This window comes from Botrytis fragariae (genome assembly GCF_013461495.1).
Source record: "Botrytis fragariae strain BVB16 chromosome Unknown tig00000006, whole genome shotgun sequence".
NCBI classification, from domain to species: Eukaryota; Fungi; Ascomycota; class Leotiomycetes; order Helotiales; family Sclerotiniaceae; genus Botrytis; species Botrytis fragariae.
This window is the reverse complement of record NW_023500988.1, coordinates 2269652-2284101: the sequence shown is the minus strand read 5'-3', so window position 1 is coordinate 2284101 and position 14450 is coordinate 2269652. Positions and strand designations below refer to the sequence as shown.

Sequence of the window (14450 nt, the reverse complement as noted above, 5' to 3'; positions counted from 1 at the left end):
AGATGAAAACACGGATATGTAAACATGAATACGACTTGAAATACGACAGTGCGCCATGCCGTGCCTCTCCATCCGGATATAGCCAAGTAAGTTTTCCGGTTGTCGGATATGCACAAAACTCAACACCTCAAAGGAAAGAAACATAAATTCGTTCGCGGAATATAGATTTTCGGTATGAGATATTCGGATAATTCGTTTAACATGGATTCCCAGAAATAACCTGTGGTCTGGACTTCCTCTTGGAATCAATGTGCACATGATTATGGCCGCCCAATGAACTATTTGGGCGCAAGGGACTACATAAGAAATAATGATAGAAACGTTCATGTTGATCTCACTTGAGGAGATACATGAAGAATAAAATCCACCAAAAATTGGGAAGTGAATCCAGCTACTAATATATCTTCTTTGCGCCCACCTATTTACTGCCTAGCAAATTCATGTGTACCAATTTCTTGACCCGACAAAATATGAGCACCGGACAGCGAATAGCAAATACCAGATCATAAACTTTGTGTGAATTGGTATATCCTTATATCCTTATGTCCATGAACGCCTCGACGCCATACGCTATGCTTATACATACAACAGGTGTCAAAAGACCTGTTGCTCCCCTTCCCACAATCTAGAATGGTTTTGCAACTTTTCTACTCTCACTGGCTCCCGTTTCCGGATCCTTATATTCCTTCCAACTGACCGGATACATTGCATTGCCAGCCTCACTCGTCGCCATGATAACTCCCAGCTCATTTTTCGCCGTACTGAGGTAATAATTCGACTGATCACCTAATGAGATCTGCCATCGTCAAACCATTAGCACATAGATGACATCTAAAGCCAAAGAAAAAACTCACCACCACAGCCCTCACAATATCCCCTGGTCTAAAACTCTCAAAAATCTTGACCTTATCCTTCTCTGTAGCCCTCACATCTTGCACTCTAATCAAGCCCTGCCATTCGCCCTCCAAAACCGTTTCGCCTACAACCAGTATCGCAACTGTTGCCTGTCGTGGAGTAATTCTTGTGACGCGACATAAAACTGTACTATTTACTTCAGGTAAAATCTCCGCCTTGTCTCCAGTGAGTGTAGCTCTTTCAATAGAGATAGTAGAGAGAGGTGCGGGTGCCGCAGGTGTAATCTTCGTGGCTCGTTTTTGGGGATAGCTAGGTTTGGGCGGTGCTACTGTTTTGATGGGTCCAAGGATCGAGGCGTAGAGATTCGAGGAATGGATATGTGTACCTGGACCTGGAAGATATTCGCTGCTAGAGCCGAGAAGTTGGCCTGGCACGGCTACGAGCGAGATTTGTGACATTGCGGTGTGTTCGTTGTCTCGGAGGGAACGGGAACGATAAGCTCACAAGAAATGGCAGTGGTGGATGAAGCTTGAATTGAGCTTATGAAATTGAGGATCTTCAGTGGTTCGGAAAAAGATTTTGGTACCCCCACGGTTTTGCCGGATCGGGCCCCCACGAGAAGATACGTGCCTGTCGCTGATCCTTGCTTTCCACCCCGCATTTCCTTGAATGCCCCGCTTCCAATTGTTGATCTTTTGGACCAACGAGCCAACTTGTGTAAACATTGCAGTGGTGTGATGAAAGATATGCATATTTAATCCGTCTTGGCTAGCTTCATTCGCCCCTCCTATTCTTTGCTTTTCTTCGAATTTCTTATATTTCTACTTCCCGTTTCCTGCTGTATATACCTAGTATTCACTCGATAGCTTTCCTATATCTACTTTACAGCTGTCCCATCGTAATACATAGCTATTCTTTACCCCTTCTTCTATCCCTCTCATCAAAACAAGATCTGGCAAACACCCTTCAATTGTCATCCTCTGTCACAATATAAACAATGGCAGCAAAACATTTCATCAATGATCCCACTCTCCTAGTGAACTCCGCTCTCCATGCTCTTACCCTCACCAACCCCTCCGTCGCTCTCGACGAAGAAAACAAAATCATCTATAGACGACCAGGCCACGAATCTCAAGTGTCTATAATATCTGGTGGAGGTAGTGGACATGAGCCCAGTTTCGGAGCTTTTGTGGGTGAAGGGTTGCTCGCAGCATCTGTCGCAGGTACTATATTTGCCTCACCGAGCGCTGAGCAAATCCGCAGATGTGTAATGTCAAGAGTCGATACCGAGAAAGGAATCTTGGTTACGGTCATGAATTACACAGGAGATGTGTTGAATTTCGGTATGGCGGTTGAGAAAGCGAAGGCTGCGGGGTTGAAAGTCGAGATGCTGGTAGTTGGAGATGATGTGGGAGTTGGTCGTGAGAAGGCTGGAAAGGTTGGCAGAAGAGGTATTGCAGGCACAGTACTGGTACATAAGATCACAGGAGCGTTAGCAGCAACGGGTGCTAGTTTAGAGAACGTTTATAAGGTTGGAAAATTAACGGCAGACAATATCGTCAGTGTGGGAGCTTCCCTAGACCATGTTCATGTTCCCGGTCGAGCACCTCCCAATCCAAATTCCGAGGAGAGCCTGGCTTATGAAGAACTCGAGATTGGAATGGGAATTCACAATGAGCCCGGTAGCGGTAGGGCCAAGGTTGATCTGCCCGAGCTTGTCAAAAGAATGCTTACGCAATTGTTGGATTCGAAGGATAAGGATCGAGCATTCTTGAACGTGAACTCGAATGAAGTCGTTCTTCTAGTCAACAATCTTGGGGGTGTTAGCGTACTAGAGCTGGGAGGTATTACGGCAGAAGTTGTAGGTCAGCTCGAAAAGTCCTACAATATCAAGCCAGTCAGAATCCTTGCCGGAACTTATATGACAAGTTTGAACGGTCTTGGGTTTAGTATATCGCTTCTCAATGTTGTCAACACAAATATCGGTGGACCCAGTATGTTACAATTATTGGACGCATCGACTGAGGCGACTGGATGGGCAGCTCCCATCAGAAAAGAAACATGGGAGGCTAAATCTACAGAAACTAGAACTGGCTCTGCTGGTACTGAAGAGGAGGTTAAACCCAGTGGATTGAAACTAGACCCAGAAGCGACAAAGACAGCTTTGACCGCCGGACTCGAGAGAATCATTGCAGCAGAACCCGATGTTACTCGATTTGACACAGTAGTTGGGGATGGAGATTGTGGTATCGGTCTAAAGAGGGGAGCTGAATGTAAGTGTGCCAATCTCGCGAATCTATTACGAGCTAACAAATTGTACAGCTGTGTTATCGACAATCTCGAAGGAGAAGCTATCCGGTGATGCTGTTGTCGATCTTGCAAGAATAGTTCAAGTGGTCGAAAATACCATGGATGGCACCTCTGGAGCTCTATATGCTATCTTCCTAAATTCTCTTTTGGCTGCTCTCCGCGAAAATGCTTCTACTGGAGAAGCAACTCCAGAAGTCTGGGCAAAGGCATTACATTCCGCGTCTGAAGCTCTTTCAAGATATACACCAGCGAAACCTGGAGATCGCACTCTGGTAGACGCCTTACATCCATTTGTTGAGACACTAAATAAAACGGGAGATATCAAGAAAGCAGCTGAAGCATCCAGGAAAGGCGCCGAGGGCACAAAGGGAATGAAAGCTAGTTTAGGAAGAACTGTGTATATCGGAGGTACTGGTTTCGAACAGGTTCCAGATCCAGGTGCATGGGGTTTGAGTGAGTTCTTCTTGGGACTCGCTGGGCTTGGAGATTCGGATTATGAATTGGTTTGAAATGATGAAATCTTTACTGTTTGTTAGTAACGTAGTGCTTAATGAATATGAATAATAACGCTCGAACTTCGGGATCTGTCTGTTTAGAATGCCAAAGGAGAGGTTTCTGCCTTGCTAGTGATGTAGCGATTAATGAACATGTATCATGGAACTTATAATCTCGAGAGTAGTCTGTAGGTATTTGAAATGTTAGTTTAATTCAGGCGCCATATGGTTTTGTGACGGGTAGTACGATTTCAAAAGCATTCAGGAAAAAATTAGAGTTGTTGTTTTTTGGTCTTCAAGGTATGTAGATACCATTAAGGGTTAAAAAGCTGTGATTTGTTCATCACAATGCTGAGATAGGAAAGCAAGTAGAATAGAGAATCAAGTAGACTAACCTTTGGAAAAACAAACTGACTCGTGATATTCTCATCACAAAATCAAGTCACCAGCAATACAACCCATCTGAAATTTAAAGAGAGTTTCTTTCTCGACTAACATTCCTATTCTCCATAAAATTTGGTTCCCTATTTGGCATGAACTTTCTCATGCGTCCTTTGAATTCATAGCTATAAGCTGATTTGGTATGCGTTGATATTGACAACGCCCTATGCTATTACATTTGTTTCCTCCACAGATCCTGTCCGGTGTTGCTAATATTCAGATATTGATCCTTAGCTGGTCCCCTCTTCTATCCATCCATATATCGTAAGTTGCGAATGTCGACCGTTCAGCTTAGGAGGACTAGAATGACGGAATCTCCTCTCAAGAACCTGGAAAATCGATATATGTTAGCGATATTCTCCCGATACTCTCCATCGCCTGATATTCAGAGTTTTTCGTAGCTCTGTGTTGTGTTTTCCCGTCTGATCCTGATCTCACCGTCCGCCTGAGGTCAAGGTGACAAAAGTGTAGAATACTCACATCTTACTGATGAATCTATCCTTGTTTACTGGTCTTCCCTTTCCACCACCACTCAATCGTGGAGTTTCAGTCCACATCTCCTTAACATTCTCCAACACCATATTGCAATGACGATCGAAAGCCTTAACGCGCGCAAGTAATTTTCGGTTGTTACGGCAGGAAATCAGCACCTGTCCATGCGAACGGACAGCAGCTTGGAGAAGAGAGAGGGGACCGGATGTGAATTCATGCTCTTCGATTTGCGCAACCTCGAACTCGCTGATGAAGGTTAGTATGATAAGTTTGGGGGATGATTAGGAGGGAGGTGCTAGACATACGTGAGCTCATTGCGAGGCTTGGCGAGAAGTTCTCTGTAAAAGGCAATTAGTATTTGCAAGGCATGTTTTAGAGATGGATGGGATTCCTACTGTATCTTTGCTGCATCTGCCATGATTGAAATGTTAATGTAGTAGATTAATTAACCAACAGCTCAATCAATTATCTACGTCGTCAAAGTTTCCAGGCACCAAAAATTCCCATCACGGTCGCGAGCTCCAAGAATAGCTTAGCGCACAACCTTAAATCTGCCCGGCTGGATTTTGCGCGGGGACAAAAATAACCGATGAGACTTTACTTCCGAGGTTCTGAGAACTTTGTCTTTCTCCGCAATCCTTTAAAGTCCAGTGTATCCCTTCTTTCTTGATGTTCGGAACATATTTGGGCGGTAGAGCTGGAGCGGCAGTTCGCTCTTGTGGCTCGAGGTTTCCAACTATGCCTTTGAGAGCTAAGGTTATCAATCCTGCATTCGCGGGGAGAGCACAGGTTTGGGGAATTTTTTGATTGTTTATAAGTGAATACTAATGTTCAATATAGATGGCGACAGCCCCAGATACCCCTTCATACGCCCAGGCAGAAGTCATCAAGGAGCTGGAAAGTGACGAGAAGGAAGATGTTCTATTCAATTCTTTATATGGCGTGAGGACGATCGAGCTCAACAGACCCCAAAAGTTACATTCCCTCAATGGATCGATGATTCGAAAAATCGTGCCAAGATTACAAGAATGGTCAAAATCAGACATGGCGAATGTGATCATTATTAAAGGATCTGGACCCAAGGCTTTCTGCGCTGGTGGGGATGTGGCAGCGCTCGCCGAGGATAACACAAAAGGCGAAGAAGGACAAGCTCGATCAACAGATTACTTTGCTCTCGAATATAAACTCGATCATCTTATTGCAACTTATCAGAAACCCTATGTTGCTTTTATGGACGGTATTACAATGGGTGGTGGAGTTGGATTAAGTATACACGCACCATTTCGGATAGCCACTGAGAGGACGCTATTTGCTATGCCCGAAACTACAATTGGATTCTTCCCCGATGTTGGAGCTTCGTTCTTTCTACCCAGGATGGCGGGGTCTGTTGGAACATACCTTGCCTTGACTAGTGACCGATTGAAGGGCGTTAATGCATTTTATTCTGGAATCGCTACACATTACATTCATTCGACTTCTTTACCGGCTTTAGAGAAACGTTTGGCGGAATTACGATTTAAGGATTTCGAAACTTTGGCGCAGCGAGCACAATTGATCAATAGCACAATTGAGGAATACTGCACGGGACTGCCTCATGACGAACCAATGCTTATCAGTGGCGAATTGCGAAAGGCTATCGATCGCCACTTCAGTAAATCAAGCGTTCCTGAAATCATTGCCGGTATTAAGGCCGAGATTGACGTTTTGAAGGCTGAAGCGGAGGAGACCGGGTTGGAAAGCCCACTCCAAGCATGGCTTGAAAAGACTCTTGCTACCTTGCACCAGAGATCACCTACGAGCGTTCATGTAGCACTACGTCAAATGCGCATTGGCAAAGATTGGTCGATTACCGAGACGTTCCAAAGAGAATACCAAATTGCCGCTAAATTTATGCGTCATCAGGATTTCACGGAAGGCATACATTCATTACTTATTCGCAAAGATAAGAACCCTCAATGGAAACCCAAAACTTTGGAAGATATCAGCCCAGAGGACGAAATCGCGAACCCATTCTTTGAAGTTGAAGGATCACAAAGGATAAAATTACTAAGCGATCGGGATTATTATGAGTATCCATTCCAATTTGGAGTTCCAAGAGAAAGTGAAGTTGAGAAGGTTGTGAGACAAGGCGGAAAGTCGGCGTTCCAAGTCGTCAATCACTTCCTTCAAGCAACGGAAGGAAAACAGGGTGTGAAGGAAGTGGTGACGGAGATCATCGAAAGAAAGACCACAAAGAGTGGGCAAGGATTTCTTGAATGGGAACGAGATCAAATCTCAAGTCCTAAATCGTCAGAGTGAGAGCTTTTGTTAAGCCATGTACATGTTTGTAATGTATGATAAGGGTATTTGTGCAATGGTGGGAAGGGTACAAGGCATTGCCGAACACAAGATTATTTTATGATGGCGATAACTTTTTAGCGGTCGCATAAAAAAAAAGAAATGCGAACAAGATGTCAAAATGTCAAAATGTCAAAATCATATTAGATGAATATCATCATGTGATTGTAGCCTATCGGATCAAGGAGGGGCTGAGTCATTGTTTCTCGATTAGACGGGAGATCAAAAGATTCCTCCATAGCCGAAAGTATATAAAGATACGGAAATCCCCCACTGATTTGAAATTCGGAATTTTGACTCGAATAACTTGTGTTCTATTCTGGCTGATGTGTGCTGCCTTTCCATCATCTTTTCGCTGCATCATCAGAGCGAGCCGAGTGTTCCACTGACGCAATTCCAATTTTCATATTTGTAGCCTTGCTGCTTACCTGGCTCGCTTCGGACTCATTGGCCAATAGCCTCGCACTAAGAAGCAGCATTATAGCTAGGGTGCCCCTGCTTGGCTCGTTCTTCAATTATTCGCGACATCTAGACTGAATTTGTACTCAATACAGTTGAACATACATTCAAGATACCCATATATTAAATATTCACAATTACCTACTTACTTCTTCTCTCCTTAAGCAGACTGCACAATTTTGAGACATCGACAACAAACACCGACTTTATTGAAAATCCCTTTGTTTTACATGCAACGAAGATCAATCTACAAGTTACCGGTTTTCTTAGCGCCAACTTCATAAAGTTCTCAACGCGTAAATAGCGGTAGCGGTACACACGTTTGGACGCGAAATTTACCTAGCCACCGAAATCCCTCACGTTTCATCACGACCTTTAATGGATGACTTTATATTCTTTTCAACAGTCTTGACCAACTTCCACATCGATTCAATACCTCAGGAGCCTAGGTATTGAAGCAGAGGAAAGCTCACAATGTCGTCTCCGGCAGGGGTACCAATGGGAAATCCTCAATTACAAAATCAACCACATCAAGCTCCTCCCCCGCCGCCAACAAATAACAATGACCACAGTGAAAATGGAGTGATGGTTAGACCGATGAGACGTAGGTACATTGCTATAAAGCTTTAATCTGATCACAATGCTTACAGTGGGGGATTCAATAGTCAAGGTACTCTACACTTTCGATGATGGATGCAAAACAAATTGCTTGGCACGATGGCCACAGGTACTTCAAATTCAATCTATTGCCATGGACGAAACGAATTCAATCGGAGTAATCGAACTTTATACATGTTTACAAGCAATTATTGAATGCAGCCCCGAACTGCTACCCCGACCAGGACGAGATTTCACAGTTTATGCTTACGATTATTCTGAAGACGATAGTCCTTTGGTAGGACAAGGAATGCTTTCTAGAGCTTTACAATCGCCTCCTATGCCAAATAATCAACATCAATCACAAAAGCTTGTTACTGGACGAGTATGCAAAAATATTATGGGCTTGTTTGCAAATGGAGTGAAGGAAACTTTGGAGGTCAAACTTCGTTTGGTCCCTCAAATGGTATCTCCAATGGAATATACAAATACCATGGGAAACTCCAGTCAACATATGTCAACACCGATGTATGATCAGAACGAATGGAACTCTCTAATACAACAGCCGCAGCAAAACCCACCGCCTCAAATGCCGAATAGAACGTCAACCCCGGCCACTATGTCAAACAATAAAGGTACCACCATGGAAGCGGTTAATCAGCTTCTCAGTCCGAGTCTTCCACCAAGAAATCCTTACAACCAAGCTTTACCCCCAGCGCCTGCACCCGTGCGTGAGGAACCAGTAACGATCGCTCCCAGAGAACAGAAGATAGCTAGGCCCGCATCCAGGACAACTGTCAAGAGGGGAAGACGTGGCCGTCCTCCAAAGAATTCCCGTCCTGAGGTAGGAGGCAACACTTCTGGGTACGAAGAAGGTACAGAGGGGGAAGATGGACCGGCTCCGAAGAAGAGGGCAAAGATTACTCAAGCAGACTGGAGTAACAAATCAGCATTTGGTTCAGGATCTGACTCGCTTCGAGTTACAGCAAGCACTGCAGGCTCTATACGTGCTTTCAGACCGCTAGCGCCATCTGGTGGCATAGCCGTAGGCAACCATTTACAGGAAATTCCTCGAGCACCCACACCAGTTCCAATATTGCCACATCCACCAGTCAATCAGCAAGTTAACCAGCACAGACCACAGTCACAAAGTGGGCTCAGACAGGGGTCAATTTCTCAATTGGAGATGCCTCAAGCACACTCTCCAGCCTATTCACAACTAGAACCTTCACTCCCTCCGGAAGATCGTCTGAGGCTCTCCATTGAATCAGCCCACCCCTCCCCGGACAACATTGCCAGCCCAGGAATAACGCCTCAGGACATCGCGTCCTCCCCACCGGTTCTTCGAAATGCAACACCGTCAATACGATCTAGCCCTCCTTGTCTCTCGAGCCCCTCGCTACCACCTATGCCTAGGCTCGATTCCGGCTTCATGAGTGGTAATTTGGATGATCTCGATGACCTTTTCGGAGAAGAGGATGAAGTGCCACGCCCAATCGATGAAGAGGATGTTGTTGTTGTAAAGAAGAGCACCAAGCGACGAGGTCCCCGCAAAACACAGCCAGGAAATTCAAATGCCGATGGTGGATTTCACATCCAAGAAGAAACGCCAGGTCCTATGGAATTACTACCAAAGAGAATGCTTCTCAGTGAACAGGCCAAGCCGAAACCTAAGGCAACAGTAACACAAGCAAAATCTAGACGAAACAGTATTATGTCCGAGGATGGGCAATCACTACCACCCTTACAGACGAATACTCGTCCCAATTCTAGACCACCTTCCCAGTCTCAAACTGCTCCTAGTGCGAACCCACCACCACCGACCTTACATCTACCAACTCCGCCAACTAGTGAATTCACGCAACTACCAATGCCACAAATGCATGCCCCCGCAGTACCGCCACCACCACAACCTCGTCCGGCATCTGGAAACTTTTCTCGGACAGCTTCTACCGGATCGATGGTCCCCCAGACTGTTCCTGCAAGTGACTCTGTCCCTCCGCCGACTTTCCAGCGATCTCAGACTTGGTCCGAAAATCCACATTATATGACCGAAGCTCCAAGTGCACCTACCCAGACAGAAGCCAAGAAAGCTTCTATTAGACAGAAGTTGGAGAATGCCCTTAGAAATGGACAGATGCCTCAGTATTGTGAAAATTGTGGCGCTATAGAGACTCCAACTTGGCGTAGGGCATGGTCACAAGAATGTCAAGGTGCTCCAGGCTACCATGAATACTCCGAAGAGCCTGGGAGAGTTACAGCCATCAACATTCTTACAAGAGATGATGCGGGTCTCCCTACTTCATATCTCCTTATCAAAAAAGCCCTTGCTGCTGGTGAAGACCAAAAACAATTCAAGGCGTTCAGTCTTTGCAATCGTAAGTTATGCATAGCCTTTGAAAGATTGCGTCGCTAATAATTATAGCTTGTGGTATATGGATGTCAAAGTATAAGTCTCAACGTCCAGAAGCCAAATGGGGTAAAGATCCGGACGCAAAGAAAAAGCGACCTTCTAAAGCTAAGGCAGCAGCGATGATGCCCACATCAGAGGCAAACTTCCCACAATCAGAGACCAATTTCCCCCCATCCGAGGCTTTTCATCAGCATCCCGTGGCTCCTCTTGGTACCGACCGCTTGTCTCCAATTGACCTTGACGGATTAGATTCTACCAATCAAATACTTACTGACCACGACCGCCCAAATGGAGCGCGCCGTGCAAATAGTCTTCGTCCTTCTAAGAAGCTGAACGCCATGACTTCAGATTCCGCTTCGGCAGCATTGAGAAGAGCTTTACAATCCAGCCCAGCTAGGTGGACACAAAATAATCAAATCGAAATAGGGGAAGAGCCAGAAACAGACACAACCCGAAGGCTCTTGTTTCCTTCTCCACGCAAAGATTCATCACCTAAAGTCCTAGGCGAAGTTACAACAAATGTCGTTCAGGTTGTTGTTGATATCCACGGCGCTAAAGATGCAGTCCTTGGAACCATGGACAAGGAGAACTGTTCGGTCCCATTTGATCTAGAAGAGGACGCTGAACTTATGAGATTGATTGAGGAGCAATTTGCACGACCGACCACACCAGATCAAAAAACACCTGGCTCTAATCCATTCAAAACACCCACTCGACCAACCCCGAATCATAGGCCCATTACCAGGAGTGTAACCAGGTCTGGTCGCTCGGGAAAATCTCCAAGTCATCTTTTACCACCACCGAAAACCCCAAGTAAGACACCTGGATCAAGTCGTCGAACTCCTCGTGGCAACGGCATCTTCGAGTCACCATTTACCGCCCAGTTAAACCAGCTAATGTCTGATAACCCTATCAACTCTCCCTCTCAACATCTCGATTTTAATAATTTACCTGATCTTCCTAATTTCGACAATGGATCTTACAATCTTCAACAATATGATGAAGATTTCTTCTCGACAGATGTTCCAATGCCATCCTCACCACCAAGGATGTTCACTGAATTTAATAATACTTCGGCTGGAGGACCTCTTGATTGGGGTAATTTTAATTTTGATACTGCTCCAACAGAAAACGAAAAAGCGACGGAAAAGGAAAGGGGAGGAGACGCGGAAATTAAACAGGAACCAGTGGAGGAAACAATGACGAATGAGACGACTTAGTCGATCTCTTTCACTTACGAACAAGAATAAGAACGCGGATTTGTATTTTCTCATGATTGATGGGTTGCATTAGTAGGTGTTTGGATTGTTAGGGATGGAAATACATATGAAGGAAATGCATTTTACAGCAGCATGGCGTTGTTTGTCATATCGTATATGCTAAATGCATATGATAAAATCTGGGAATTTTGGAATAAGCATTGGTTGGATTACTCTATGACTGTATAGTTTAGCTTTGTTTTTGATATCAGCGAGGTTTTACGAGTTTTCTTAAGATGATCTAGTACTACGTCGAGCGAGCATAAGAATGATAAAGAGTTTATGATGAGACGCATGGCTTTTTTTACCCTTGTGCTTGTAAAAATTGTGAATGTGAAGTTTGTGATGTGAGTGAGCTATGCATGATTCTCTGAAACATGTTGAGCTGACTTTATGTGTTGTATTGTTCCTATGTGTATTTTCTAAACAGGATTTGAGATCACAGCGGCTCTCTCTGCTCATACGTTTCCTGCCCTCGATCTCTCCGATTCTTTCTAACAAGTAGCATTACTTCTCATTTTCCTCTATTCCTTTTACCCTGCAAAATCCCACCGTGTCATATCCTCTCATTGTATTCGTATCTCTGCCTCATCATCTTGTGTGTCTATAAGAAGAGCGTCCTATCCCACTACAAAGCTATTATCATTTTGTGTCTCTACTTTCCCTCAACGTCCTTGAAAACAGGTAACAGTTGATGATTTCTTATCCCTCGGTATACCAGATTTCCTTATACCGATGATTTGCGTCGACTAGGGCATTCATTGCTGCGAAATCTGAGGGGTATGGTATTAGCTTATTTTTGCAAATTATCCAGGCCCGGGAGGAGAGTAGCAAGGGAACAAGGAAAAGATCATACCGAAATTCGTGCCGAAATCAGTGGCTTTTAGTACTTTGACGCTTAGGTCTTGGTTTACTTTCCCGACGATCTCGACGGCGTTTCCGACTTGGAGATGGGAGTCCTAGGGCTTTTCTTAGTTTCAAGGTTGCGGTGGGAGGTTGGATGTACATTTTTGGAATGAGAGGATAGTGGGTAAGTATGGATGGAAAAATTGTGGGTGGAGAGTCAATATGGAATTGGGAAATAAAGAGAAAGGATGGAAAAGACGAGAAATAGAACCTACCCGATTAAGAATCACAGTCACAGCCCCGTCACTCTCAATAGTTGCCTCGTCACCTCTTAACTGCGTCACTTTTCCCACCATACGTACGGTGCGCGAAGTGAAGGAATTTAGGTAGGGAGAGGTAATGCGGGGGGTGGTGGGTGTTTCGGCCATTATAAGGGTGTGAAGTTGGGATGATGGTGAGATGGTGGGACCTTTGGTTTGGATGGAGTCGTGTTGGGTTACTTAATCGGCTTGAATTGATTGATTTGGTGTGGGAGGTGAGGTTTGATGTGATATTGGATTCGATGATGTTTACGAGACGAGGCTGAGGGTTGGAAAACAAATCCACTAAAACGCGTGAAGGTAACGTGAACATGTGATGTGCTAGGTTGATTAGCGGTGGCTGGAGGTGAATGTGGGGTGGAATTTGTTTGACGAGGGGGTGGCGTTCAAGCTTGGATATAAATGGGTTGATGCCCCTCAGTAAATTAAGTGAAGAGAAAATACAATAAAAAACAATATAGAAAATTTTGAGATTCTGTGGAAAGGTATGCTTTTCGAGACAATACTTGATAAGCTTGGCGAATGATTTGTAATAGTCTACCGATCGTAAAGTTTACGATGACGATGCTGTCGGCTGATGATTCACAAACGAGGATGCTTTTCCATTTAGTCTGTGACTGGAAGGGGAAAATCGAAGTGGACTTGAGACGAGTGCTTCTCACTAAGCTTTCGATTTTCTGACGAAGGTGCAGTGTAGCAACACAGCCGGGAAAGGTGCTGAATGAGTGCCATGAAATCAGGATACCGGGTTGTTATTGCAAGTTTAACGAGAACGAAATTCTTAGTCCTTTCTCTCGAGGTTGAATGTAAGACAGGAACCGTGGGAATGCTTTGATTTGGTTTATGTGTTGTTGAACCGATTTCCGCCTTTCCGAGCAAGAATCAGCAATGAGAGGATCCTTGAAGAATGCTGTTGGATGGAATCTCTCAATTTGAGCAAAAGGCCATGATATGAATACCAATGAAGTGCTGAGAAACCACACCCAGAGTTCTTCAACTTGCACTTTTATAGTAACGATATATCAGATAAGGGTCTCACATCCGAATTCTGGAAGTGCACAATAAAAATCGTGTACGGAATATTGGCCGCTCAATTCTCAGATTTATTGGCAGACATTTGAGCATTCAGAAGGTATTTATAGCGCTATTAGATGGTATCTTTGAGGTAGAAAATGGAATAGAAGAGTCATTCATATCTTTGGCAGTGCATAGTTCAAATCAGAGCACTTCAAAGGATGGTTTGCAAGGAATCAATTAAAGCCATTATCTGCATGGTATCAGACAATTAAATTTCAAACAACAAGTGGGGAGTGAACAACTAAAGGTTTCTCTCGCTACTCGTAAATACATTTCTCTCAATTCATGGTATACAGTTAGTGCCTTATTATGTTGACACTAACACCAGTCGTGCTTTTCCGCTTCCTTCTCGGCGTCTCTTTCTGCCTTATTTCTCGCTTCTATTCTCGCTCTTCTCTCCGCCTCTTTCTGGCCCTTCACAGTTCCTGTATGTAGGGCTTCTTAATCATCTCTTTTTGGTCGTCAAAGTGACGAAAGTATTTGCCCTTGTATGCAAGTCCAGGCGCTTCTTCACACTCCAGTCCATGCTCACAAAATCTCAAAACTGCCA

The 14450-nt window shown here is 44.5% G+C and overlaps 6 protein-coding genes across 6 annotated transcripts; 3 read left to right on the top strand and 3 right to left on the bottom strand.

The window, feature by feature from the left end:
- Positions 1-625: 625 nt before the first annotated feature.
- Bfra_001867 (putative 3 -5 exoribonuclease csl4 protein) lies at positions 626-1313 on the bottom strand (the record flags this gene model as incomplete). The annotated part of the gene is made up of 2 exons (XM_037332292.1): positions 626-796; positions 855-1313. 2 exons carry the CDS (start codon positions 1311-1313, stop codon positions 626-628), a joined length of 630 nt encoding a protein of 209 aa, XP_037196446.1.
- A 539-nt stretch (positions 1314-1852) lies between these two features.
- On the top strand, positions 1853-3674 carry Bfra_001866 (putative dihydroxyacetone kinase protein; the record flags this gene model as incomplete). The annotated part of the gene is made up of 2 exons (XM_037332291.1): positions 1853-3128; positions 3178-3674. 2 exons carry the CDS (start codon positions 1853-1855, stop codon positions 3672-3674), a joined length of 1773 nt encoding a protein of 590 aa, XP_037196445.1.
- Positions 3675-4386: 712 nt separating this feature from the next.
- Positions 4387-5010, bottom strand: Bfra_001865 (putative small nuclear ribonucleoprotein sm d2 protein; the record flags this gene model as incomplete). The annotated part of the gene is made up of 4 exons (XM_037332290.1): positions 4387-4429; positions 4581-4838; positions 4898-4930; positions 4988-5010. 4 exons carry the CDS (start codon positions 5008-5010, stop codon positions 4387-4389), a joined length of 357 nt encoding a protein of 118 aa, XP_037196444.1.
- Positions 5011-5261: 251 nt separating this feature from the next.
- Bfra_001864 (putative 3-hydroxyisobutyryl- hydrolase protein) lies at positions 5262-6890 on the top strand (the record flags this gene model as incomplete). Its single annotated transcript, XM_037332289.1, has 2 exons — positions 5262-5381; positions 5433-6890. The coding sequence occupies 2 exons, from the start codon at positions 5262-5264 to the stop codon at positions 6888-6890; spliced, it is 1578 nt and encodes a 525-aa protein (XP_037196443.1).
- Positions 6891-7862: 972 nt separating this feature from the next.
- Bfra_001863 (putative gata transcription factor protein) lies at positions 7863-11618 on the top strand (the record flags this gene model as incomplete). The annotated part of the gene is made up of 3 exons (XM_037332288.1): positions 7863-7992; positions 8054-10363; positions 10411-11618. The coding sequence occupies 3 exons, from the start codon at positions 7863-7865 to the stop codon at positions 11616-11618; spliced, it is 3648 nt and encodes a 1215-aa protein (XP_037196442.1).
- A 741-nt stretch (positions 11619-12359) lies between these two features.
- Positions 12360-12931, bottom strand: Bfra_001862 (putative ssdna binding protein ssb3 protein; the record flags this gene model as incomplete). Its single annotated transcript, XM_037332287.1, has 3 exons — positions 12360-12430; positions 12514-12616; positions 12779-12931. The coding sequence occupies 3 exons, from the start codon at positions 12929-12931 to the stop codon at positions 12360-12362; spliced, it is 327 nt and encodes a 108-aa protein (XP_037196441.1).
- Positions 12932-14450: the final 1519 nt, after the last annotated feature.